The following is a 24,877-nucleotide window of genomic DNA, read 5'->3' as shown; positions in this document are numbered from 1 at the left end:
GGACTTTTTTTTTTCTCCAAACAGTTTGCAACCATAAGTACTGTGCAAGTAACTCAATGTATGCTCCAGGGCATCCAAGGAAAGACAGACAGAAGTGACGAGATATTGCTTCTGGTGCACAAGGCAAATAATAGTAATATTTGGTCACTCCTGTTAACTAGAATGCAGAAAGATTTTCCATTGGGCCTGGCTTCATTTCTTTTCACCTGAGGCACAATACTTCCCTGTGGAAAAAAAAATTAAATGGCCAAATTGATATGTAACCCGATACGTAAATTTTACATTTAGTTATATTATAAGATGTTAAAACATTTACCTTCATTATTACAACTGAAAGTGTAAGGAACAGCAGGACTGTAAGTTCGTATATTACAAACGTAGGGAAAACATGAAGACCTGCAAGAGAAGAGGGGGGGGGGGAACAGTTCTCTTACTTCAGTTTTATCTTTTATGTATTAAAACATTTAAGAAGGCAATACTGAAATGCTGACAGGTATTTTTCTTAATTTGTTAAATAAAAGCCTAGGATGTCAAAAGATTCTGATGTCTTCATTTTGCTACTAATTAAGAGATTTGATTGTTTACTTCATTTATACCCTTCCTTAATCCCTAATGGAGATCTAAAGCAGCTTATATCATTCTCCTTTCCTCCGTTTGATCCTCAAAACAAGCCTGTGGGGTAAGTTTGGCTAAGAGAGTAAGACAGGCCCAAAGTCACCCAGCCATGTAAGGATTTGAACCTGGGTCTTCCAGGTTCTAGTCCAACACTCTAACCAAGATGTGAATATTAGGGAAATACAAAAAAAGTAAAGCCCCTCCCCCTGCCTCAATCAGCCAACCAACCCCTGAGGCCTGAAGTAGAAAAACTAGAAATTGGAGGGGGGAAATCTTATAAAAGATTTTATCTTTCAAAATAGTGAATGAAATACTTTAAAGCGGTGTTTTAAAATTAGGATTGTTAAGTAAAACAGCATTTTTTGTATTTTTATCATGTTCAGTGTTCAGTGTAGAAAGAGGGTATATAAGGAAAGACTAAATGTTTTCCGAAGTATAGTCTACTGCCACTCATCTTGTTTATAGTCTATGTGCAACTGCTAAGTTCCTCATTTTGTTGCTTCAGGTCCAACTGTTTTGTAGTCCTTATATACAAGAGGGCATTATGTGACCAATCTCATTTGGTTATCTAACAGTAACTAAATTGAGTGAAGGCAGAAAGTACTGCCCTTACTCTGAACAGACACTGAATGAGTCCTCCCCAGCTAATATCAACAACACAGGGAAACATGGAGTAAAAACATTAGCCCACCCAATCTGAACTCAGCCCTGTTAAAAATAATAGAAGAAGAGTTGGTTTTTATATGCCGACTTTCTCTACCACTTAAGGCAGAATCAAACCAGCTTACAATCACCTTCCTTTCCCCTCACAACAGACATCCTGTGAAGTAGGTGGGGCTGAGAGATTGTGACTAGCCTAAGGTCACCCAGCTGGCTTCATGTGGAGGAGTGGGGAATAAAACCCTGTTCTCCAGATCAGAGTCCACCGCTCCAAGCCACCGCTCTTAACCACTACACCACGCTGGCTCCCTAGTACTGTTAAAGCCAGTTCACACTTCTGTAAGCCTCAAGGCTTGATTGAAATGTGAGGTTAATGAGATAAAAGAATTTAACCTTTTGTTTAAACTGGGCCGCAATTAGGGTTGTGCCTATTGATAAACCCGAACTGAAAATAAATCCAAAATTAGCTAGTACATTTCTGGATTTGGATTTACCGAACTCCAAAACCTGGGGATAAAGCTGAAGCCGAATAGCCGATTCCAGAAAAAGCCGTCGGGTTTGGCTATTCACCTTTGCTCAGAGGCATGGCTCTGTGCTTTCTCCCCTTATCTTTTTTTGGAACTGGTTTTGTTAGGGCTCCATAACTGGGGCCCTTTTGAGATAGGGTTATTTAAAAGATGGGGCTCACCCAGTCCTGTCCAGAGGGATAAAACACCCCAACTAAAAAGAGCCAGACAGCTGCAAACCACCAGACTTCCGAAGGAGATTTCTTCATCCACATGGATTAGCAATCTCCTTCAGACAGCCCCTGTGGTCATGACTTCAGTCGGCTCCAATATCACCACCCCATGAAAAGCTTCTTTCCAAAAATAAAGGTTGCCCTAAGAAGAGGCTCTGTTTCCCCGCACAGTAACTGTCTCATTGAATCAGATTTTTTATAACCACAATAAAGGACTGCTCACAGGTTGTCGTTTGCCACCAAAAGAAATGTTTTCTGTGCCTTATTTCTCTTGCATTTAAGCCTTTTTCCTCCGTTTGGAAGCTCATTTGCATGGACATCATGCAAAGCAACCCAGAAACAAAGTCAGACCCCAGACTTTGAGGTGCCAGCCTGGAATTGCCTCTTTCCACCAGTCCTCGGCAAGGCTGAACTTTTGAACCTGATGGACAGCTTGGCTCACAAATGCTTGGAGGATGGCGTTGACCCCTTTGTGGGCCCATAAAATTGGACCCCCTGTCCCAAAGTTCACCAAACTTTGGTGACTGTCGAAGAAGAGTCCCTTGCAGCCCCACTGCAAATTTGGGGACTCTACCTCCAAAAATGCCCCCCAGGAGCTTTGGGGAAAAAATACATTGGCTATAATGGGCCTGAATTTTTCAGGAAACCCGAAAATAAGCCAAATACCTTCAGGTTGCCTGAAAAAATTGGACCGAAAAAAACCCAAACCCAAAATTTTCTAAAAAATTTTTTTGCACAACCTTTGCCACAATCCAGGCTAAAGCAAGTCTGCTTTACACCCATTAGCAAAATGTTAGTGGGAAGCAGCAGGTGGGGGGGGAGGGAGGGCTGGGAAATCCCAATTCATGAGCTTGACCTCATTGGCAGTAGTTGGGAGCCAATCCATTACAACTGGTTACATTTCCACCCAAATCTAGAATGTATTTGATATTTAAGTCCTATTGTTCCAAACAACTGTTTCCAAATATCTGTGTTTATAATTGCAGCTTCAAAGAACATTAAGAGCCTGCAACTAAATCTGCAGCCATTTCAACATTTGAAATAGTCTCCTAATCAAGTTTATGTGCTTTCTTTTCCTCAATTTACCATTTCCCCCCAGGTTTTTGCTTCTCAGTCCATTATCTAATTTGCTTCCCATCTTCAACCACCTTACCTTCTTCAGTACCATGCCTTCTTAGTTCCCCTACCTTCTGGGGCCTCTTCCTACCCCTCACAGCCTATCCCATAAAGCTACTCCTGTCTCTAGGACCTGTGTGATATTTTAATCCCAACCAAACTGACAGCATTCTGTTTCCTCAGAGAACCAGACTGCAAATATTCTGTCACACTCAAAAAGTTAGCTTGTTTATCCTAGTCGATTTTCATACTCCTTTTCTTTATCAGCTTCTCCCCAAGCATATCACAAACTGATTCTGAATATCCTCATTTCAAAAGCCATTTACCATGAGTCAAGGGAGCTCCCATTCAAGAAAAGCATGCCTAATGGCCCCATCAATTCTTTGTTCCCTCAGCAACCGAAATGTTCATGAACATTTTGTGCCACCGCAGAACCTGATACAACTGCTACCAAGGTGCTCTGCTTCATCAGCACAACACAGAACATATTCTTTTTGTCTTTGCTTGGTAAATTAATGAAGTTAAACATTATCTGTATGTATTACTGTGACAGTTACCTACTGATGCAAAGAATATGATGGCAAGGAAGTCACGTATTGGTTCAATGCAGGACATGATCTCTTCGGTAACCATGTGACCCTGAGAAGAAATAAGTGCTCCTGCTAGAAAGCATCCCAGTTCCATCGAAACATCTAATAATTCTGTAATCTATTTGGAAAGAGCAAAGAAAAAGAGATGAGTTTTCTGAATGGTAACTTGCTTAAATCAACTTTGTATGAAAATGCAAGGTTATACTTAAATTTTACATACATAAATCTTACAAACAGAACAGAGATTAGGGATGTTAATTTCAGTTTAGAAAGTTCTAGTCTCTTCAGAGACAATGATCTCCTTGTCTGATCAAGTTTATCACCTGTTGGGAGTGGCCCATTCCCACTCTGACTGAATCATTTACTCATTTGACAGGATTCTGTTTTTATCCATTCTCTGCACAATAACGTTATATACCTTATTTCACAGTACTTCTTCCCACTCCCCTTTTGATCGTTGTAGCTATGTATATATTTCTGCTCGCTGAGGTTAACACTTCAAGCATCTGAAGAAGTGGACTGTGTCTTCCAAAAAGCTTGTGCCACAATATTTAGTCTTTGTAACGGACTAACGTGGCTACCTCCATTGGAAAGAAAGCCTACTTAATTTAATGTAAAGAGTTGCTTCCTCATTAGAGTTTCAATGTTTTTGAAATGTAATTAAAGTGTATCAATGAAAGCGCAACACAATATAGACATATGAAGCTATTCAATTCTTTTAGGACTTCTAAAAATTCTAATTTCACCTTTTTTGCTGTCAAGTCACAGCTGACGTATGGTGACCCCGTAGGGTTTTCAAGGCAAAAGATGTTTGGCAGTGGTTTGCCATTTCTTGCCTGTGTTACGCCCCTGGTATTCCTTAGAGGTCTCCCATCCAAATACTTGCTAGGGTCGAGGCAGAGAGTGTGTGATCGGCCCAAGGTCACCCAGCAAGTTTCCACAGCAGAGTGGGAATTCAAATCTGGGTTTCCCAGATCCTAGTCCTGACACTGTAACCACTACACCACAGTGGCTCTTTTCTAATTATAAAATGGCTCATGTTGCAACTGCAATTACCAACAGGGCTTGAGAAAAATGCCCTGTTCCCTTAAGAGAGGCTTAATGTGTAGAAATGAGCAGCTGAAACTTTCCATGACATGGAAGTAAATAACACCACCTGGTAAATAACATGCCATTAAGCCTCTGTTAAAGACTCCCCACCACCACTTCAGGCAGTTGACAGCCCTAGTTGCAACAATGAGACACAAACATGGATTCTGAACACACGGATATAAAAATAAACCCCACTGCACTGACATGCAAACCTAGCACTCTACTTTTATTATGCCTTGCTGGCTCTCCCATTGAACACAAAGAAAACTGTTTCCATATAAATGCATTTTGGACAGAGATGCGAGGCTCTGACTGTGAAGGGTACATGCACAAACGAGGCCTCTCTCAAATGAATGTTTTATCTGGAGGATGCCGTTGCAGTCATCCTGCTTGTGGCCTTCCTAGAGGCAGCTTGTCAGCCACTTTGTGAACAGGAGGCTGGACTAGATGGGCCTGTGGTCTGATCCAGCATGGCTCTTCTTATGCTGTTATCGTTCTCAAAATTGCAAACTACATTAGTTATTCTATTCCTTTCACTTCTGTATCAGGGGAAAAGGACTAAAATAATCTGCTTTAGAAAACTGCTTTATAGCCCAAAACAGAAACAATCTTAGAGGCTAATATGTTTATTGTAGAGTAAGCTCTCACAGGCCAGATATACTTCAGCAGACATATGAAGTGCTTACCTCTCAGTATGTAGTTATATGTACCATCAGTGCACAGAGGAGAAGAGTTTCTTTACAAAACGTTTACAAATTATGAAAAACACTGAAGACTTAAAGATTTAATAAGCAAGAGTACGCTGGCTATTAACTGGCAAAAACACGATGAATAGTTTACAAGTTTACATAAATTCTTAAAGAGATAAAAGCTTTCTATTTAAAAAAAAGTATAAGTCTAAGAGTGGCAAATTTGCTAACAAATTCCAGTTCTGATTGGTTCATGTCAGACTCTGCTTTGAAGTTACTTTCTGGTGAAGTACGGTATTCTTAACGCTCACTGCGACAGAATGCCACAGGAGACAGAAAAGTTCACTTACTGGTTTCTGAGCTTTACCAGTTTTAATTCCTGTGCCCATTTTTGCCCTTACAGGAAAAATTAACCTAGTTGGGCTACGTAAACAGAAGAACACCACTGTGGCTAATAATAGCTCTCATTGCATTAGAAGATGTCCTGATGAATGAGCTCTCAATGAAATGGCTGGACACACAACATTGTTACTGAAGCAGAGACTGTGCTGGTAGTGGATTTTGTTAGGGACTGGTTGCCAGGGGTTGATTTCCATTTGGTGGCCTGTTGTTTCCAGGGCAGAAGAGGAAGAATAGCCCACAAACGTTTATGCTGGAATAAAATATTGCTAGTCTTTAAATTTCTTCTAGACTCATGTTTATTTAAACAAAAATAGGCATTTAACCAAAGGGTCCTGAGGGAGCAAATCATTTTTCAGGTTGTGCTATAGGTCCTTGACCCTTGTAGGCTGGAGATTAGCCGAGAGCAGCTGGTAACATTCAGTTATTTTCTTCCTTGACCTACCCTGTACCTCCTATTCCCAAAGGCTGTCTTTGAGAAAAATCTATCTTGTACCCTGATGATCTCCACTTCACTATTAACAAGTCTAGACCATGTCAGCTCCTCTGAAATGAAGCAATGACTCGTTAGAAATGGTAATACAAAGAAACCAATGGCTAAATATTTCAGTTCCCCAAGACGTTGTGTAACAGAATCTAAAATCAAGATACTACAGAAAAAAGGGTTTTAAGAAACAGGAAACTGCTGGAGTTGATTAGCAGATTTCACACTGGGTATAGTCAGCTTACTACTGAAAGTAACTGTCTCTAATTATTTACACTATTCCCAATCATTAACAGTTGCAGTTATTCAGGTAAGGGCCACAACCATATTAACTGGATCTTATATTTATTTGTGCTTAGTACATTACATGGCACATCAGTTGCTTGCGCTTGACTCACTTGGCCATTTTGATTTAATTTGTTTGGACTTTTTTCTTTATTTCCATCAGAGCAGACTGTCCAGTTCAGTACTGTCTACTCTGGCACCAGCTCTCCAGTTTCTCAGGAACAGGAAGATCTTTCCCAACATCTGCTACCCGAGATCTTTTAACAGGAGATGCCCGAGACTGAACCAGGGACATTCTGTGTGCAAAGCCAGCGCCATACCACTGAACCTGGTCCCCTTCTGTAACATAAAGTGAACCTATGTGGAGCCTGAACTCATTAATTTCAATGAACTTAGACTGGCATGACTGGGCACAGGATTGCTCTAGTAGACCCCTCAACAGATAAAGTAGGCCCTGGCCTATAGCTGCTCATTCCACAATAACCTGATCAGTCTTTTACATGCCATAAGACTTGCTGTCGCTTTTCACAATAGATACATAGTGCGCACACAGAGAGCATCTTGCCCAAAGTCATTTTATGATTGTTTTCTAAACCTGATCAAATGGAGAACCCAACCACAAGCTCAAATGTTGTAGCATCTACTGCTGTTAATAGCACAACCGCTTTAGGAACAAAACACACCACAGAATTGCAGCCAGGCACACTTCTACTGACAGAACAACATGAAGGTTTTACAAGGATGGGATGCTCCTGCATTCATAAATATAAAATATTCTTTTCTAACACACAATTAACACATTCAATTTTAGAGTGTTAATATTAGGCTTCTGTAAATTAGATTTACTGATAGTATCAATTTAGGGGGAGTCCACACAAAGCAAACAAGAAAACGTGGTTGTCTTTTCACCGATAAGACCAGGTCTAATGGCCAAACTCTACCTTTCCCCAAGACAAAGTACCCTGTGTGCACATGAATAAATATTAAAATTTAGAAAGATTACCATTAACATAAAAAACATAAAAGCAGATATTCCTAGAACTAGGATTTCTTTATTTCCTTTGCTTTCCATATGCAACTTGCGGTAGTATGGTCCTATTAGATAAGTCTTTAAAACAAGACATATAAAGAAAACAGCAGCCAGAGAAAGGAGAATTTGTCCAATCAGCGTCAATATTCTCAGTATTTCCTTGATAATGCTGCAAAAGAGAAACAAGTCAGTTTTAGTGTCTTAATTCTAAAACGATTTCTTCCGGCAATTATTTTAACGACTAAAAATAATGTATGCATAAATCCACATTAATATTTACAGTTTCCTGCTATAGCTTTGTCTAAAAGGCCACAGAATGTTCAGCTTCAAAAAAACAGTTGAAGCTGTAAACTCCTAACAAATACATATATTTCTACTCGAATAAAGGCTGCTGTCAGCTGCTCCAAGTGCAAGGAACATAGCAGGATACAGATCAAATAAATAAGGTTCAAGTGTTTTACTCTAGTTTATAGGGGGATACTGAATAAAATAACGTTTGTAGTAATGAACTATTTAACATTTTTAAACTGTTGTTCTAACATTTCAGCTGCAACATGCTTTTTGATTGCATTTAACAATGCCAACTAAAATCCACAGCAATGCCTTATATAGGTATGAATGGTAGCACACACCAGTTTCTTGGTCAGCCTGTCTTCTGTAATGTCCATGCTAAACTGAATCGAGCTAGCATGGTGTGGTGGTTAAGAGCAGCAGACTCTAATATGGGGAAATGGGTTCGATTCCCCATTCCTCCACATGAAGCCTGCTGGGTGACCTTGGGTCAGTCATGGTTCTCTCAGCCCACAGGGAGGCAGGCAATGGAAAACCACCTCAACTCTCTTGCCTTGAAAACCCTACTGGGTTGCCATAAGTCAGCTGTGACTTGACAGCACACACACACACACAAACTGAAGAGAGTACAGTGTAGAGGAGGAAGGGTTAGGATTAGGGTGAAGAGGAAACTAACACTGCAATCCTAAACAGAGTTAGACCTTCTAAATCCATTTAAGTTTATGAGCTTAGATGAGTCTTACTCTGGTAAGAATCTCACTGTCATTTAGTGGCTGTACTGCAGGCACATGTCTGGATTGCCAAAAACAGCAAGTATACACCATACCGTGGATATTTGTCAAAACGCTTAAAAACACATTTTAAAAGCTGGAAAGCGCTTCAGTAATTCGTCATGTGTACTGCCCTAAGATCCTTGGAGGAAGGACAAGATGAAAGACAAGAAAAGTGAAATAAAAAGCACGCAGAGATGAACTTGGTACCTGGAATGTGTGCCAACTCCAGCCTGAATAAGCGTTGGCATGATAGCTATAAATAAGCCAAGCTGTACATCCTGCATTATCAACATTCCAAGTAGAACGCTGCTATAATCAATATCACCTGTTTTACCAGAGAACCAAAAATTAAATTAGCACATCACTGCAAATTCAACAACAATACTTCATTGATAAGGATCGTCACTTACTGAAGAACGAGCAGCCTATTAAAATAATGGCCAACTGCTCGTAGAAAGCTTCCATTAATTTATGCTTAATGGCTCAGTTCATATTGGCATGTATTCTGTTATACAGTTTCTATTTTGACCAACACATGATTTGGAAGTGTTAAAAATACAGTTAGTTTAATCATTTCAAGTAACTGTATACCGTAGCAAAGAGTTACAAAGAATGACACAGTTAAGAAAACAGTTACTATTTGGAAGTGAGGCCGTCTGCCTCCAGGGGGTATCTGGGAAGAAGCAGCTGCATTGTGGTTGTTAACATGGCTGCTGGAGTTGTTGCAGTTAAGACCTCTCAGCCCAACATTTATATATGTGAATAAAACCTGTTCAGTTTCTGGACAGTTGGGGAGTGGCCGTGGCTCAGTGGTGGAGCATCTGCTTGGCATGTAGAAGGTCCCAGGTTCAATCCCCGGAATCTCCACTTAAAGGGACTAGGCAAGTAGGTGATGTGAAAGACCTCTACCTGAGACCTTGGAAAGTTGCTGCTGGTCTGAGTAGTCAATACTGACTTTGAGGGACCAAGGGTCTGATTCAGTGTAAGGCAGCTTCATGTGTTCATGTGACAAGCAGCTGGGATCAACTCTGTGGAATCTGGAAGGATGTTCCTAAATTCTCATTACAACATATGTGTGAAGCTATTATTCATCTTTCTGATGGAGTTCTTGCCAGCCAGCATGGTGTAGTGGTTAAGAGTGGTGGACTATAATCTAGAGAACTGGATTTGATTCCCCACTCCTCCACATGAGCAGCAGACTCTAATCTGGTGAACCAGGTTGGTTTCCCCACTCCTACACACAAAGCCAGCTGGGTGACCTTGGGCTAGTCACAGTTCTCTCAGAACTCTCTCAGCCTCCCCTACCTCACAAGGTGCCTGTTGTGGGGAGAGGAAGGGAAGGAAATTGTAAGCCAGTTTGATTCTCCTTAAAAGGTAGAGAAAATCGGCATATAAAAACCAACTCTTCTAGTGTGAAGGTAGGAACAATTTCTAATTATAAAGTCGTCATGTAGTTTTAACTCTCAGTATACAAGCTGAGTTGCAAGATGTTGTAGACAAAGTCCTCCAAAGATTGATTTCAATATCACTTCAAGACATCTGTGAGGCACACAACGCTTAAGATCTATGAAGTGTATCATGGGAAAAGGAATACTTACATCCATACCCTAGGACCTGATCTCAACTCCACGTTCACCTCTACATACTTGAATTACATGAAAAACTAATGGGGGCCAGATCAGATTCACACACATATCTCACAGTCCTTTTTAGCTACTTCCTCGTAGCTTCTTAGAGCTACAGACTAAAACGAGTGCAACTGGCAAGGGAGAGTAGAGTTAGTAGTGCATCAAGGTTTGGGGTGATTTTCTTTGGACTACTTTGAATTCTCGCTGTGTGTCCCTCCTCTAAAAAAACCCCCTCCCCTTCCTGCTTCTCTCCCAATGAAGTCCTGAGTTCTTCCTTTAAGACCTTCATTTTGCTCAATGTATTTACATCATCCATTCCTCTCCAATTGGTACCGGAGGCTTGGAATTAGAAGAAGAGGGGCCAGGAGGTATCTCCATCCACCTGGTAGAAGTAAACCCTTTGGCAGTGTGGTAGGCAGCTGTACTACCTGCAGAACAGCCACTGGGCCTCAGAGAGACCCACAGGCACACCATAGCCATGGGCTATCAAAAGCTTCTTAACCTCCAAACTTTTATATTTGAAATGGTTTATAATTAGCCTGCAGCTATACTTCTTGAGGTCAACACCCCACATGCCTCAAGACCTTGGGCCTTGAATGCCAATGGATATTCATTTTTGTAGCACAGAAAATGCAACGAGGTAATTCCGTGACTGGACAAATTATTAGCCAAGGTCTCATTAACTCAAGTGATGTTAACTGATGATCCAGGGCCAAGGAATCTCCCCAAAAAGAAGTTCACAGATAGCATTACCTTTGTTTTAGTTTGGTTTTCAAGATGCTGGGCTGCAAACAGTGCTATGTACTTCATCAGTTCAGAGGAAGAAAAACCTGAAGGCAGCATTGCATATATGGTGAAAAGCCACCACTGGGCCTTGGCGAGAGACCGCATGGACACACCACAGCCATGGATTGTCAAAAGCCTCATCTCCAGCTTACACATGGAATGAGAGGCATTTGCCCAAAAGGACTGAAAAGATCAGATTTTATAACATTCAGGGCTAAAGTACTCTGAGGGCTAAAATATTCTAAAGCCCAAAGCATCCATGTTCAAAACTGTCAGTACCTTTCTACAACCAAAGGCATCCTTTTTTAGGCTAATTATTTTTGCTCTTATGTGTATATTTAGTCTGCAATCAGTATTCTAATTCAGAAGTAAAGCAGCACCTACCTTCTTTCTCTCCTCGAGAACTCCCTGCTAGAAATCTGGATACTAATGGTGTGCTTGAGAATGATAAACAAGTAGCAATGAAAACACTCTGAGTTGCTCTAATTTGTAGGACGTGTCCCCACAGTAGGCCAAATGCAATCATCAGCAGAGTCATGTAACAGGGTCCTTGCAATGATATCTTCCATACCTTTGAAAATAAATACTCACTTAGACTGGAACAATAGTCAACACTATCATGTTGATAATTTTCAATTCAACAGTGAAGCTTAATACAGTTTATGGTACGCAGAACACAAAAGCCAGAATGGTGTAGTGGTTAAGACTCTAATCTGGAGAACTGGGTTCAATTCCCCACTCCTCCACATGAAGTCTGCTGGGTGACCTTGGACCAGTTACAGTTCTTTCAGCCCACGCAGAGGCAGGCAATGGCAAACCACCTCCGAACTTCTCTTGCCTTGAAAACCCTATGGGGTTGCCATAAGTCAATTAATAGAAACCAAGAGCTCTTCAGATAAATTAAGTGTTCAATGTCAGAGCTTCTAGACTTCAGACATATTAAACACTATGAATATCTAGAAAGGGAGGGGGAAATCATCTGTGATACCCTTTTTTCACCATCATTAAAATATACTAGGAGCTCAAAATCTTTTCATCCTCATTGACATTACACTCAGTTGCGGTCTCAGAGCCTTGGACTTCTCGCACCACTGTTTCTTCATCCTTTAAGTGTATTTGTTTATTTATCTAATTGATTTAAAATATTTATAAGCTGCTTCTCTTCCTCATGAAGCTCAAGCCAACTTACAATATGAATAAAATACATAAAACCAAGTACATAAAAACATAAAACCAAACATTTTAAAATCACAATTTAGGACTGCTTTAATCAAATGCAGTTCTAAATAAAACTACCTTCAGCTCCCTCTTAAAGATCAAAAGTGAGGGACCCAGACACTGACGCGGAAGCCAGGCGGATTGGCAGCCTGTCCAGAATAACCGTCAGAAAGTCCTCTGCTACTTAGAAAAGTGTAGTTTATTTTACAGTGCAAAGATATAATACAGATACCTCTTTCACACACTCCGCTCATAGCATCCCACATAGAACTTTAGTTTCACTCCAATATATACACCTGGTGGACGCAGCCACCAATCACAGTAGATACCTAATCATCCTGCCATTGCTACTGCATTGCATCAGCCACCTGGCTATAACTGGTTCAGGCCAGCTTTCTCTAGCTCCCCAGGGACTTTCCAGGCTGATTGCATCATTATTAGATCTAACTGATCTAACCTGCACCTGTCAAACTAAACTGACAGACTTGTAATCTTGACAGACACACCTCCCTGGGGAGGTTGTTCCATAATCGTGGGGCTACCACTGACAAGACCTTCTCTCATGTGCTCACCAAATGAGCTTCTTTGATTGATGGGACAGTCAAGAGGGCCTCTTCCCGTGATTTTAATTCCTGGGAACATACGGGAGAAGACGGTTCTTCAGATACCCTGGTCGCAAGCCATGTAGGACTTGAAAGGTCAAAAACAACACCTTGAAATGGGCTCAGGAGCAGATTGGTAGCCACCATAATTGCTGTAGTATCAGGGTCACATGTTCCCTATAGCTGACCCCTGACCAGCAGTCTAGCCACGGTGTTCTACATTAGCCGCAGCTAGTGTACTAAATGCACTTCACAATATGAAACATCAAACGTAGAATTGAACCTAGTGACACTTCTGTAAAAGCAAAAGATGCAAGGCTACAATTAAAGCTTGCTTATCTGTCTACAGAACTCTCGGCCCGATTCTAACCAATATCTTAAGTCTGTATCTGAGCTGCCCTTCTACACACACACACACACACACCCCTCCACATAGAAAACGGCAATCCTAAGAACATTTTCCTGGGAGTAAGCCCAATTAACCGACCTGAGCTGGAATCTCAATAGAACTGCTTAGGGTAGTTCTGTAGATATCAGGAGAAGCCTTCTCCTTGACATGCCAAGTTTTGGGGTGTTTTTGAAGTGTGGTGAATTTTTTTATATATCATATTAACACAGCTGCTGCCTGCAACTGAAGTAGTACAGACCAGAAACAGGCTTACCATTTCAGGAAGAACTAAGACTCAGTATCTATGAATTCTAGAAAAACTAATAATTTATCCCCCAAAAGGCTATGTGTGAAAAGAAGAATAGGGAGGACAAAACATTTTTCATTCATAGTTCTAGTTAAGCAACACAAAAATAACGATACACCCTGAAAAATCCAAAACAGTTTTATTCTTCAGAAATTAATTGTAGTGTTAAAGAATATACACATTATGGAGTGATACCTTTCTTAATCTTTCAGGAGAAAACTCTAGGCCAACCAGAAACAGGGTGAAGAAAACGCCAAATTCTCCCAATGTCTCAATCTGTACGATCGACTGGGGGAAAAAACACATTTATTCAGTAAGCTATAGTATTCTTTCACTGTCTCATAGAACAGCTACTGTACAGTATTAACTTCTATACAATTAAGACCCAGAAGCCCAACCATAGTGTACTTTATACACCTTGGTAAATATAAGGGATGGGCCAAGGCACCACCTTTACTTATGCTCCTGTATCAGAAATAAGATAGCAGATTGGTTCCTTATCCTGATTATGACCCTTTCTGTCTAACAGTAGCATTACTTCAGGGAAAAAATGAAACCAAACATGATGGACGTGAGGTAGAAGATGGGAAATAAACTAACCAAGGTGAAGTATATGCAGGAGAAAAATAATGGGAGAAGCTCATATAAGTAAATTTAGGTGTATGGCAAGAGATTATCGGAAACGTTGCTACAAACAGGCTATGATCCAGGAATGTGGCACACAAGAGGAGGCTCTGCTGCTCCTCCAGAGCTCTGTATGAGCTGGGGCTCCAGCACTCATTTAAATTATTAATCCTCACTAAAGCACAAGGAGAATACCTTTTAAATGCAGGGCTCTACGTATATTAGCAGTCTCTGAACCACAGCAAAACTGCTTAAACGTTTGTTTTTGACTTGCGAACACCTAGTCAGATATCAAAAAGCATACAATATTTCCTCTGATAATAGTTTTGAAACTACCAAGGTATGTTTTTCATTTTACTCATGGGGAAAAACCAACCACTTAATTCCTGCTATAGAAACAATATGACACAGCCAAAGTTATTTCCCATTTAAATATAGCAGTACTTCACTCTTTTCTCATTTGTTCACACACATTATAAATACTGGATCCATAAATATAGTTCCCTTACCTTAATGCTGTTTAATCCCGATGGTCCCAAAAGTACTCCACAAATAATGTACCCAAACATAGTAGGCAATCCTATTGTCGTGCACAGCCAGCCACATGGCAAAGATAATATTCCTATGGTCACAATATCCTAATGAATAAAATAAAAATACTGTTTCATTCAACATACATACAATTAGTGCTAAAACATAAGGAAAGGAGACATACATCCTGGATAGAGAATGGGATCACACTGTCAACTATCAGCCACTTAGAATCATAGCGTTGGAAGGTACCCCCAGGGTCATCTAGTCCAACCCCCTTACTAGGCCTATTCAGTCCTGAGAAATGTAAACATTGTGGGGAGTTTTGTACAGGTGTCACAACCTGTTGCATTTCACTCATAAGAGCAAATAGCCTGTGGTTTGAAATCATTTAAGGTGTGGATCATGTTCTTTCTTGGGTTTAGTTTGTTAATATTCTTATTAGTCACCACTCTGATCAGTGTCATGGTTGAAATAAGATAACATTTTAAAATTATACTGAAATTTGTAGTGAGTACCAGTGAGAGCTGGCCCAATGGTACTCTGTAACCGTAGCCACTGTAGCTGTTATACATTGTGGCTGACCTCTCCACTAACCTTACAGATCCCCTCCCCAAAAAACTAAAGATAGCAGAGAAGCCTACTTATTTGTTAATGTTGAAGCTTATGTAGTACTTTTGACTTTGAACTATAAATCAAAGCCACAGAATTTTTCATGCAGATGTTATATACAGTACAATTTTTATTATCAGACCTTAGATTTCAGATCTATATAGTAGAACTAATAGGACTGTCAAAAGATTAATTTATTTAATGGTGGAGCCTTTCTATCTAGTACAGTTATCCCTCAATAGTGCAAGAAAGTCATTCACACTTTTCCCCGAACAAGTGTGAAGGCCAAAGTATACCCAGGATATTTTAGGTCTACATGTAAACAACCGTTATGTATATTACACAGCTGCAGTCCAAAGGCAACATCTTCCAGTTGATTGTACACTCATTGGCAAATCCAGATGTATTGTTTAGTAATGTCTGAAACAGCTTTCCAAGCCTACAGCCAAAAAGATGCTCCCCAAAATGTTCAGGAAGGGATTAGGGTCCTAAAACAAAATTTTCCTCTTCTTTTTGCCATTAAGTCACTGCTGACTTATGGTGACCCCTGGTGGGGTTTTCAAAGCAAGAGGTGTTCAGAGGTGGTTTGCCACTTCCTTTCTCCGCTCCACAACCCTGGTATTCCTTGGAGGTCTCCCATTCAAATACATGCCAGGGTCAACCCTGCTTAGTTTCTGAGATCTGATGAGATCAGGCTAGCCTGGGCTATCCAGGTCAGGGCTGTAAACAATTACTACCATGTGGCATTTCATGTAAATAGTACTACTTAATTCCCAGAGAAATAGATATGTTTCACACATTTAACTAAAAGTAAATTAAAAACTTTTTAAATGACAGGTCAATCTGCCATTTATCTATTTGTGAAAGATTAGCAAACAGACAGAGCTACAATCTTAATGCAAGCCTTTAAGTTGCTTAGAGTGGGTACTCAGTTCTTTTGATAATAATGTACCTTTATGAAATGGTGATCAGCACGTGGAATGGTTGAGTCTCTGGGCTTAGTAAGTATGTACTGGTTGTTTTGGGAGTCAATAAGCATGCTTAGACCCAAATCATCTTCTACCTCTCTTTTTGAAATATTTCTTTTCGTGTCTGTGTCATCCTCTTCCACTCTTAAAACTGCTTCAAAATTAACTCCTCTCACCTATTAAGGAAGCAAAGCATTCTCAGTATGCTTATATTTTTGTTCCAGCACTTCAAATAAGAAAAAGATTTCAGATGTTATTTGGCATCTAGACTTCACATCACTCTAGAACTTAAAGATGTACTAACACCAAACTCGACAGCACCATGTCTCTGACCCACTATAGTTTAACAATTCAGTTTTAATCAATTCAGTTGTGTTGCTGTGAACTATATTCTAGTCAATGACTTCTCTTTTGCTTATCTTCTATGTTGCTGTTCTCGCTCTGAGGGAAGGGCATCTTGCAATCTTGGGTAATTCTTGCTGCATGGCAGTGGAGGCAGGAAAGAACTTCCGCTTCCTGTCCCTAAGGCAGGAATCGCCCCCTCAATTTCTCTTCCTGCCTCTCCAGGGAGTGCACGCTAGATAGGACCTCTACACAGCAATTTCGTATTTAGAAACCCTTTCTTCCCTTTCTGACCTAGATCTCTCCTTAACCTATGACCTATCCCTATCCTTTTCCCCGATAGCCTCCTCAATGTATCTCTTTCCCCTTTTATTTCCTTTTGCTGCCACCTTCTATTTCCCCCCTCTACCTCAGAGTAGAAGGAACCATCACGGTAAATAATCAAGGTTCCGTTCTATAATCCTGAGCTCAAAACATACAGCTTTGCTGTTTTAGTTCCTGCAGTTACATAGAATAATACATACTTCCTCCTTTGTATTACTTGCCTCAACTGCATTCCTGGATTCGTCCCAACTATGCCATTTTAAAAATTTTATATATTTCTCTACAAGTAGCAGAAACATTAATCTTCCCCAGTATTTCTTCTACAAATATCCCACTTAGCTGTTTCTTCTTCCCAGTTTCTTCTTCCCAGTTAAAATTACTTTAAAACATTGATAAATAAATACTATTGCAAGACAGCTCACAACAGCTACAAAATCCATCGCTCAATAGACTTACTGACTTGTTGTCATCAAAGGCATGCTCTTCTATTTCTTCTTCCAGCCTATCGGCTGCTTTTCTAACATCTTCAAGAATCTCATCAAGAATGGACAGACTCTTATTTTGATGCTGCATGTTTTTCAGGGCTTCGACTTGGTGCTTTTCTGCTGCTAGAAGTTCAACATATTCTGTTTCTTCCTATTAGAATTTTTTAAGATACTAAGATTTTTCCAAAGCTCACTTGCATAAGGTCAATATTTCATTTTACTGAAGCTTTTTGACAAAACAGAGTTTATACTTTTGAAACGAGATACATAACAAATGTTCTTTGCAAAACTGCTTGTTGCCCTTGAACCCCTTTTAAGCCATAACATCTCAAAAGAATTGAAGTTTTCAATTTGTAAAAGGCAATTTTAAATTGAGAAGGGGCAACCAATAATATGGATGGAAAATTGGGACACATTCACATCACCAGCAGCTACCACTATTTATCAACCATACACTGGTATTTACCTTTCCTCAGGATGCTCAGGGTGGCTTACATACATTTATTCTTTTTTACCATCCTATCAGGTAGACTAGGTTGTGAGATCATGGTTTATGCCAAGGACGCTCACAGCATAATCCTATGATTTCACAGAGTTTAGACTGGAGTAACCTCTGCATAGGACTGCACTGTCAGTATGGTTACCAAGCACCATTAGGGGCCTGGAGTTCTCCCCCCGCTACAACTGCTACACTACACTGATCAGTTCCCCTGGAGGAAACAGCAGCTTTGGAAAACAGACTCAACGGTATCATATTCCTGCAGAGCTTCTTCCTCTCTCCAAAATCTACCTTCTCTAGGCACTAGCTCCCCCTCACACACACACAATATCCTGGAATTTCCCAAGCCTGAGAGGCAGCTCTGTCAGATGAACAAGCAGGACACATCATAATGTCACTATGAATACAAGGATGTTAGTATTTCTTTCCATTTGACACCCTCTCTGCACTGCTCTAGAAATTCTCCACTTTCCACATCTGACATCCAGACAGCTGGAACAAGGTTGAAAAGGGAGAAAATGAGTAACAGACCTCCGATTGCTATGGCAGCAGACTGTTTATGACCCTTGCTGGCCTCACTCCCCCTTACCTACCTACCTTGCCGAACACAAGTCAGTTCAGCATCCATAGTAACATTAGCTGCTAACCACTCCCAACCAGGATTCTTGCAGGGCCCAGAAAGATCATGCTAAAAAGCAGATGCTGCCCAAGACCTTCTTTCTTTAATAGAGAATTGTGCAACAACTGAACACAATGGAGAAGGAGCAGCTCACATTTGACAGTGGAAGGTCTCATTCCTTACTGTTGGTGGGGCTGCTTACTACTAATGCACGTAAGAGATAGAAAGAAGTACAGACACACATATGAAAAGGGCACAGCAGAATTTGTAATTTTTTTTAAATACTTGTCTTCAAGCCAAGATGCTTGTAATTTCAATTATGAGCCTCCAAGGCACAAATTGAGGTACCAAGAAGGTTCATTTGTTTCAAGGACCTTATTTGGCTGCACCCTGTGGCGCAGAGTGGTAAGCTGCAGTACTGCAGTCAAAAGCTCTGCTCACGACCAGAGTTCGATCCCAATGGAAGTTGGTTTCAGGTAGCTGGCTCAACGTTGACTCAGCCTCCCATCCTTCCGAGGTCGGTAAAATGAGTACCCAGTTTGCTGGGGGTAAAGGGAAGATGACTGGGGAAGGCACTGGCAAATCACCCCGTCTGCCTAGTAAACGTTGGGATGTGATGTCACCCCATGGGTCACGACACGGTGCTTGCACAGGGGACCTTTACCTTTTTAAAATTTTGAAACAGAATTTAACATTATATTTCACTGCTGTAAGTGATCAATCCAGTTTTATTGTATTTCTAGCCACAACAATTTTCTGTTAATGCTAAGAGAGCACTAAGAACTCTGAACGAAAAACTGAGATTTGCCTTTATCTGGACATACCTTGTATCTGGCTGCAAAGGAACTAATCTTCATCTAGCATTAAGTGGCACTTTCAAAGCTAATACCATATAGATGAACAGATAAGACATTTAAAGAATCTTATCTAGCCATCTATATGAAATATTAGCTTCATTTACAGTGCATTCCTAAGGAGAGTTACTCCAGTCTAAGCCCATTCATTTCAATGGGCTTTGACTGGAGTAACTCTCCTTAGGAATGTACTGTTAGAAAGCATTTAGCTTTTTATGCAAGGACAAACATAAAACAATAGAATGACCAAACTGCTATACTTCTTTGTAGTTATTTTTGCCTTTCCAATTAGTAAGCAAAAAGAATACAGACACAAATAATGAAACACTTTTAAAATCAAATTTTGTTCTTAGCATTCAAACAGCTAGTGTGAGTACTATCTATGCAGATCAGGCCACAGGCTCAACTAGATCAGAACTCTAATAGTGCAGAGATTCCCATTGGATGCTCACAAGCATAGAAAAATTAGGTTAATTGCATTAAATTGATAGGAACTCTTTCTTCTTGCTGAAACTTCAGTAATCAAACTCTGGTAGCTTATAGGTTCAAACATGAAAAGGAGCTAAGAAAGTTTGGTTATGGTTCTGACAATGGTGAGAAGTGCCAACTGACGGGGCAGAACAGTATCCAGAATTGTTCAGGAGTACATTTTTATAAAGAACACATGGCTACAGTATAACAAAATGGCCCAGCAAGGTGCTTTTATAAAGGGAATGGGCCTGACCTATACCACCATGTATAGTATTATCCTAACTTGTTTAAATAATTACATAACACCATTTTCTGCATTTATTAACATATCATGTCCACAGCTCTCGGCTTTGTTTCTGATTTCTGTAACCCTAGTCCTATTGTATTGCTTATCAGATGTCAGGTCCTATTGATTGCACTGAGTCACATTGTGTATTATGCCTTGAGTCTCAGTGAGAAAAGTGGGCTATAAATAAATAAATATTTTTAAAGCCTCCAGTTCAGAAAGCATCCATTGGATGGAATGGGAATTTAACATGTGATAAAACAAAGTAAAACAAAAACTAATGAAAGTCAACTTTAAGGAAATGTAGAATGGAAACATGAGGGGGGGGAAGAAGAAGCATCTAAAAGATAATAGCCCTCAAATACTATATGTACCATAACCAAGGAGAGCTAGTTCTGATTAATTTACTGCCTATTTGAGATATAAAAGTAGGATCACAGTAGCTCACTCCACCATATGTGAGTGCCAGACATCCATGAGTAGGTAATTCATGTGCATAATGCTTTTTGCACAAAATATTCCAAAGTATGTAGGCTAAAGCTGAGTAACTAACTGCAAGATATAATGATGGATCACCATCCCATGGTTTGAGACAAGACACCTTGGATTTTAATACAGATGTCTGGTCAGCCCCCAGTTAGGTATAGTGGTGCTGTCAAAGGTAGAGTTACAATCACACTCGCCAACCATACATAGTTGTCCAATTAACTAAAATCAGTCTCGTCTTCTATTGCACATAAAAGGTAGTCATCCACCCTTTAAAAAGGGTGCAAGCACCAGGTCATTCCTGACCCATGGGGTGACGTCACATCCCGACGTTTACAAGGCAGACTTTGTTTATGGGGTGGTTTGCCAGTGCCTTCCCCAGTCATCTTCTCTTTACCCCCAGCAAGCTGGGCACTCATTTTACCGACCTCGGAAGTATGGAAGGCTGAGTCAACCTTGAGCCAGCTACCTGAAACTGACTTCCATTGGGATCGAACTCAGGTTGTGAGCAGAGCTTGGACTGCAGTACTGCAGCTTACCACTCTGCGCCACGGCCTCTTATCATCCACCCTTTCCATCTGGAAATTTCGCATTCTGCACAAATTGAGATTACCAACCTTTATTGCAGCTTCCCTCAAGGCTTCCAGTCGTTGTCGACTACTTTCTTTCATGTTCACAACATCCTTATAATCACCTTGAAGAGCTCTTTGGAGTCCATGGACAGCTTGAAAGACTGAATTCTCACTTTCATTCAGCTCCTTTTGGAAAATTTCAAATGTGTGGACCTGAAAAGTCCTCTCTTCAAGTGACAGCCCGGAGTCCTTTTCCACTGCTCTTATTGCACTTTTAAGTTTGTTGAGAACTACATTCTTTTGACGAAGGAGACCAGATAGCTTTCTGCAATTTTCTACAAGCCACTGCTTCCTCTGAGCTGTGACAGCTCCTTTCCCACGATGTAGCTTTATTGCATGCTTTACTATATCCTCATGTTCTGCAGAAGTTATTAATTGACAGCACAGCAGTGAAGCCGACACACATAAGAAAATACATCCAGTGACTCCCATGGTCTAGTTTTTATTACCAATCGCAGGAAAGCACTCAAAAGTTATCCAAAACTCTGTCATATGCTTTTCGCATTTCAGATAGACATGTAGCGTGATGTTAATAAAAGTTAGCTATCAACTATACTATACTTTGGAACCACTGAATCAAATATGAATTCAAATCCCCAAAAGCATGACAACAAAAGAGGTTAAACATGGCATGCTCTCCTTTGTTCAGTTTTAAACTCCTCTGCATTAGCAATGTAGTGTTAGTTCCTTGTCTAATTTTTCTCCCAAACATAGCAGTAGCTAGCATATATCAAACTGTACTGAAACTATTCTACTGTTTCTCTCTTGGATAATATCGAATGCTCTTTAATTAAAATTAACTTGTAGCTTGATCTTCTTAGGTTGACAATGAATCATCGACGATCTCAGTCCTACATTTTAAAACAATAAAAGTAAAATAGGTTATTATTTACAGTTTCTTATTTAAATACAATCATAATACGTTCTTGCCATACATATTATCACATAAGAAGAATCCAAGTTTAACAGAAGATAGAGAAAATTTAAAGAAAAGGAGGAGTTAAGTAAGCTGCATTCATTTAAAAAGGTAATTTATATACAATAGCATATTTTTAAAAGACACATTATAACTTCAGTTCTTTTGTTGAAATAACCAATCCTCAAAAAAAAATGCCATAATTATCTGTAGTACTTTCATTTTCTAATAATTACCCTAGCTTTGGATAAACAAACAAAGACTCTACTGGGTTTTTAAGGAACTGTATTTCCTGATTCTCCTTCTTATTTCACTGTAGGGAACCACCAGGGTTCAGGCCTTTGTTCCCTACAGATTCTCTTTGTTGTTCTTATCTGTTCCCATTGCATCTACCACCCTCTTTATGTCAATAACTACATATTATTCTTTGCCACCCACTTTTCACCTTCTGGCCCACCATATATCTCGTTCTAGAAATCCTGCCAACAACCCAATGTGAACGTGGCAAACATACCTCCTAATTTTTCCATTCTTCTCATTCCATTGGAAATTATTCCGTTAACATGAGACTGGAGTGATGACTGTGGACACAGCTTTCTCTCCTCTCTACTCTTCAACCAAGCTGCAGAATACTGCCACATTTTTTCTTTTATCACTACAGAAATCTACTCTTTCCTATCTTTGCTTACTGCTAGTTACTTGCAGCCCATTCCTGAGACAAGATGCGGCTGGGGACAGTGTGGCTGCAACGCCTCCAAGAAGGTTTAATGACTGCAGCAAGCAAAAAAAAAGAGAGGGTTTCTAGCAAAGAAAATTGGTGGAAAGACACCATAGGAAACAGCAAGGTGGTGCAGCAACACTGTAGCGTAAGAGGACGTTCCCAGCCTAAAAGGGGTTACGAAGCTGCCTAACAACAGCTCCGTCCCGCCGGAATGTCCAGGGAATGCCTCCTGGTCCAGGCAGGCCGGTGTTAGAACTTGCAAGGTCCTGTAGGAGAAAATCCAACACAGTTATCCTACAATAGTCAGAAGGCACTATAGGACAGGGAGAGGCAGAAAAAGAAATCACTGCACACACCTTAAACCTTAACCTAATTTATTTCAGGGTAAGCTTTCAAGAGCCATAGCTAACTTCATCAGATGCAAGATCAAATAAAAATAGTTCAGTTAGAGCAGGCAAAGCTCAGTGTCAGCAAGGGCACCCAGTCAGGCCCCAGATAAGCAAGCTCCGTGTTCTCCCCCCCCCCCCGTCTTGTGGGAAAGTCTCTTCAGTTTGGGAGGAAAGTGTGAAGACCGGAGGCACTAATACTTCCACTTCAAAGCAAGCCTTCCTATTATAAATCTGCTAAGGTGTCAATTCTGCCAGAACCCTGGCATCTCTAAAAGCTTGAAAGAACCATGATGTTTTTGCATTTCAAAGCCATTACGTGTAATCAATTCTAGTGTGTGTCCCCTATAAAGATGACCTGTATTCCCCCACCTGTATTCTGACCTTAAGTTTGTATAGACCTACTGAACCCGTTTGCTTTCTTAATAAAACTTTAAACTCTCTGCAACGTCTGGAGTGAAGTTTACTACTGCTGAAATGCAACGAGGTACTGAAGTCTGACAGTCACCTGCCAATTATTTTAAAGGCTGTGGGGGGATCTGAATGCGGCCCACTCCTGTGCATGCTTGCTCTGAAGCACGTCCAGAAGAGTCCCAGGAGGCTTCTTAAGCACTCCGAGGAATGCAGCCGACCCGCGTTTCAACCAACTAATAAAAAAATTGGTTCTTGTGGGCTATCCGGGCTGTGTGACCGTGGTCTTGGTATTTTCTTTCCTGACGTTTCGCCAGCCGCTGTGGCAGGCATCTCCAGAGGAGTAACACTGAAGGACAGTGTCTCTAGTGTCAAGTGTGTAGGAAGAGTAATCTATAGTCAGAAAGGGGTTGGGTTTGAGCTGAATCATTGTCCTGCAAAAAGTATCAAAGGTAACGTGCTAATCATTGTCCTGTAAGCATCAAGATAATGTGCTAATGAGGGTGTGGCATGTTAATATGGAACCATTGTATCCTGAAGTGATCTGTTAATGTGTGAAATCCAAAGGATAACCTACAAGAACCAATGAACTCTGACCGTGAAAGCCTTCGACTATATTTTTAATCAAAAAATGTGTGTTGCCAAGAATGCAGCTGCGAAGCGAGTACTTTCTTCCTGCATCATGCGTATCACTCCTGGCTGGACTCCCCGTCCAGGCCAATAGGAAAACCCAAGGCCCGAAGGGCGGGCCTCACACCCCACTCACCTGCACGGGATGCACCAGGGACAGGTGAGCCACCGCTGTCCTGCAGGGCGAGAGCCACGTCCCCATCCTGCGCGCACCTCCTTCCCGACCCTGCCTCCTGAAGAAGAAGCAGGCACACGCCCCGCCCGACCCAACTAAAAGGCGACGGCTCCTTTAAATGCCGGCCTGCCCGTCACCTCACCCGCCCAAGGCAAATATTTACCACCGCCTCGGCTCTTCGGTCACGCCGCATCAAAACCCACCGAGAAGGGA

The 24,877-nt window shown here is 40.8% G+C and overlaps 1 protein-coding gene across 1 annotated transcript in view; it reads right to left on the bottom strand.

Moving 5' to 3' along the window:
• TMCO3 (transmembrane and coiled-coil domains 3) overlaps window positions 1–24,691 on the bottom strand; it is a 28,774-nt gene extending 4,083 nt beyond the window's left edge. The window contains 11 exon segments of the mRNA XM_056862146.1: window positions 317–396; window positions 3,688–3,838; window positions 7,673–7,868; window positions 8,971–9,088; window positions 11,562–11,748; window positions 13,888–13,980; window positions 14,826–14,954; window positions 16,412–16,603; window positions 17,550–17,729; window positions 21,411–21,920; window positions 24,626–24,691. Coding sequence (XP_056718124.1) covers window positions 317–396; window positions 3,688–3,838; window positions 7,673–7,868; window positions 8,971–9,088; window positions 11,562–11,748; window positions 13,888–13,980; window positions 14,826–14,954; window positions 16,412–16,603; window positions 17,550–17,729; window positions 21,411–21,920; window positions 24,626–24,691 — 1,902 coding nt within the window.
• Between the last annotated feature and the right edge of the window lie 186 nt (window positions 24,692–24,877).

The sequence above is a fragment of the Euleptes europaea genome, chromosome 16, assembly GCF_029931775.1.
Source record: "Euleptes europaea isolate rEulEur1 chromosome 16, rEulEur1.hap1, whole genome shotgun sequence".
Classification (NCBI taxonomy): Eukaryota; Metazoa; Chordata; class Lepidosauria; order Squamata; family Sphaerodactylidae; genus Euleptes; species Euleptes europaea.
The sequence above is the reverse complement of the archived record's forward strand: the minus strand, read 5'-3'. Positions and strand labels throughout refer to the sequence as shown.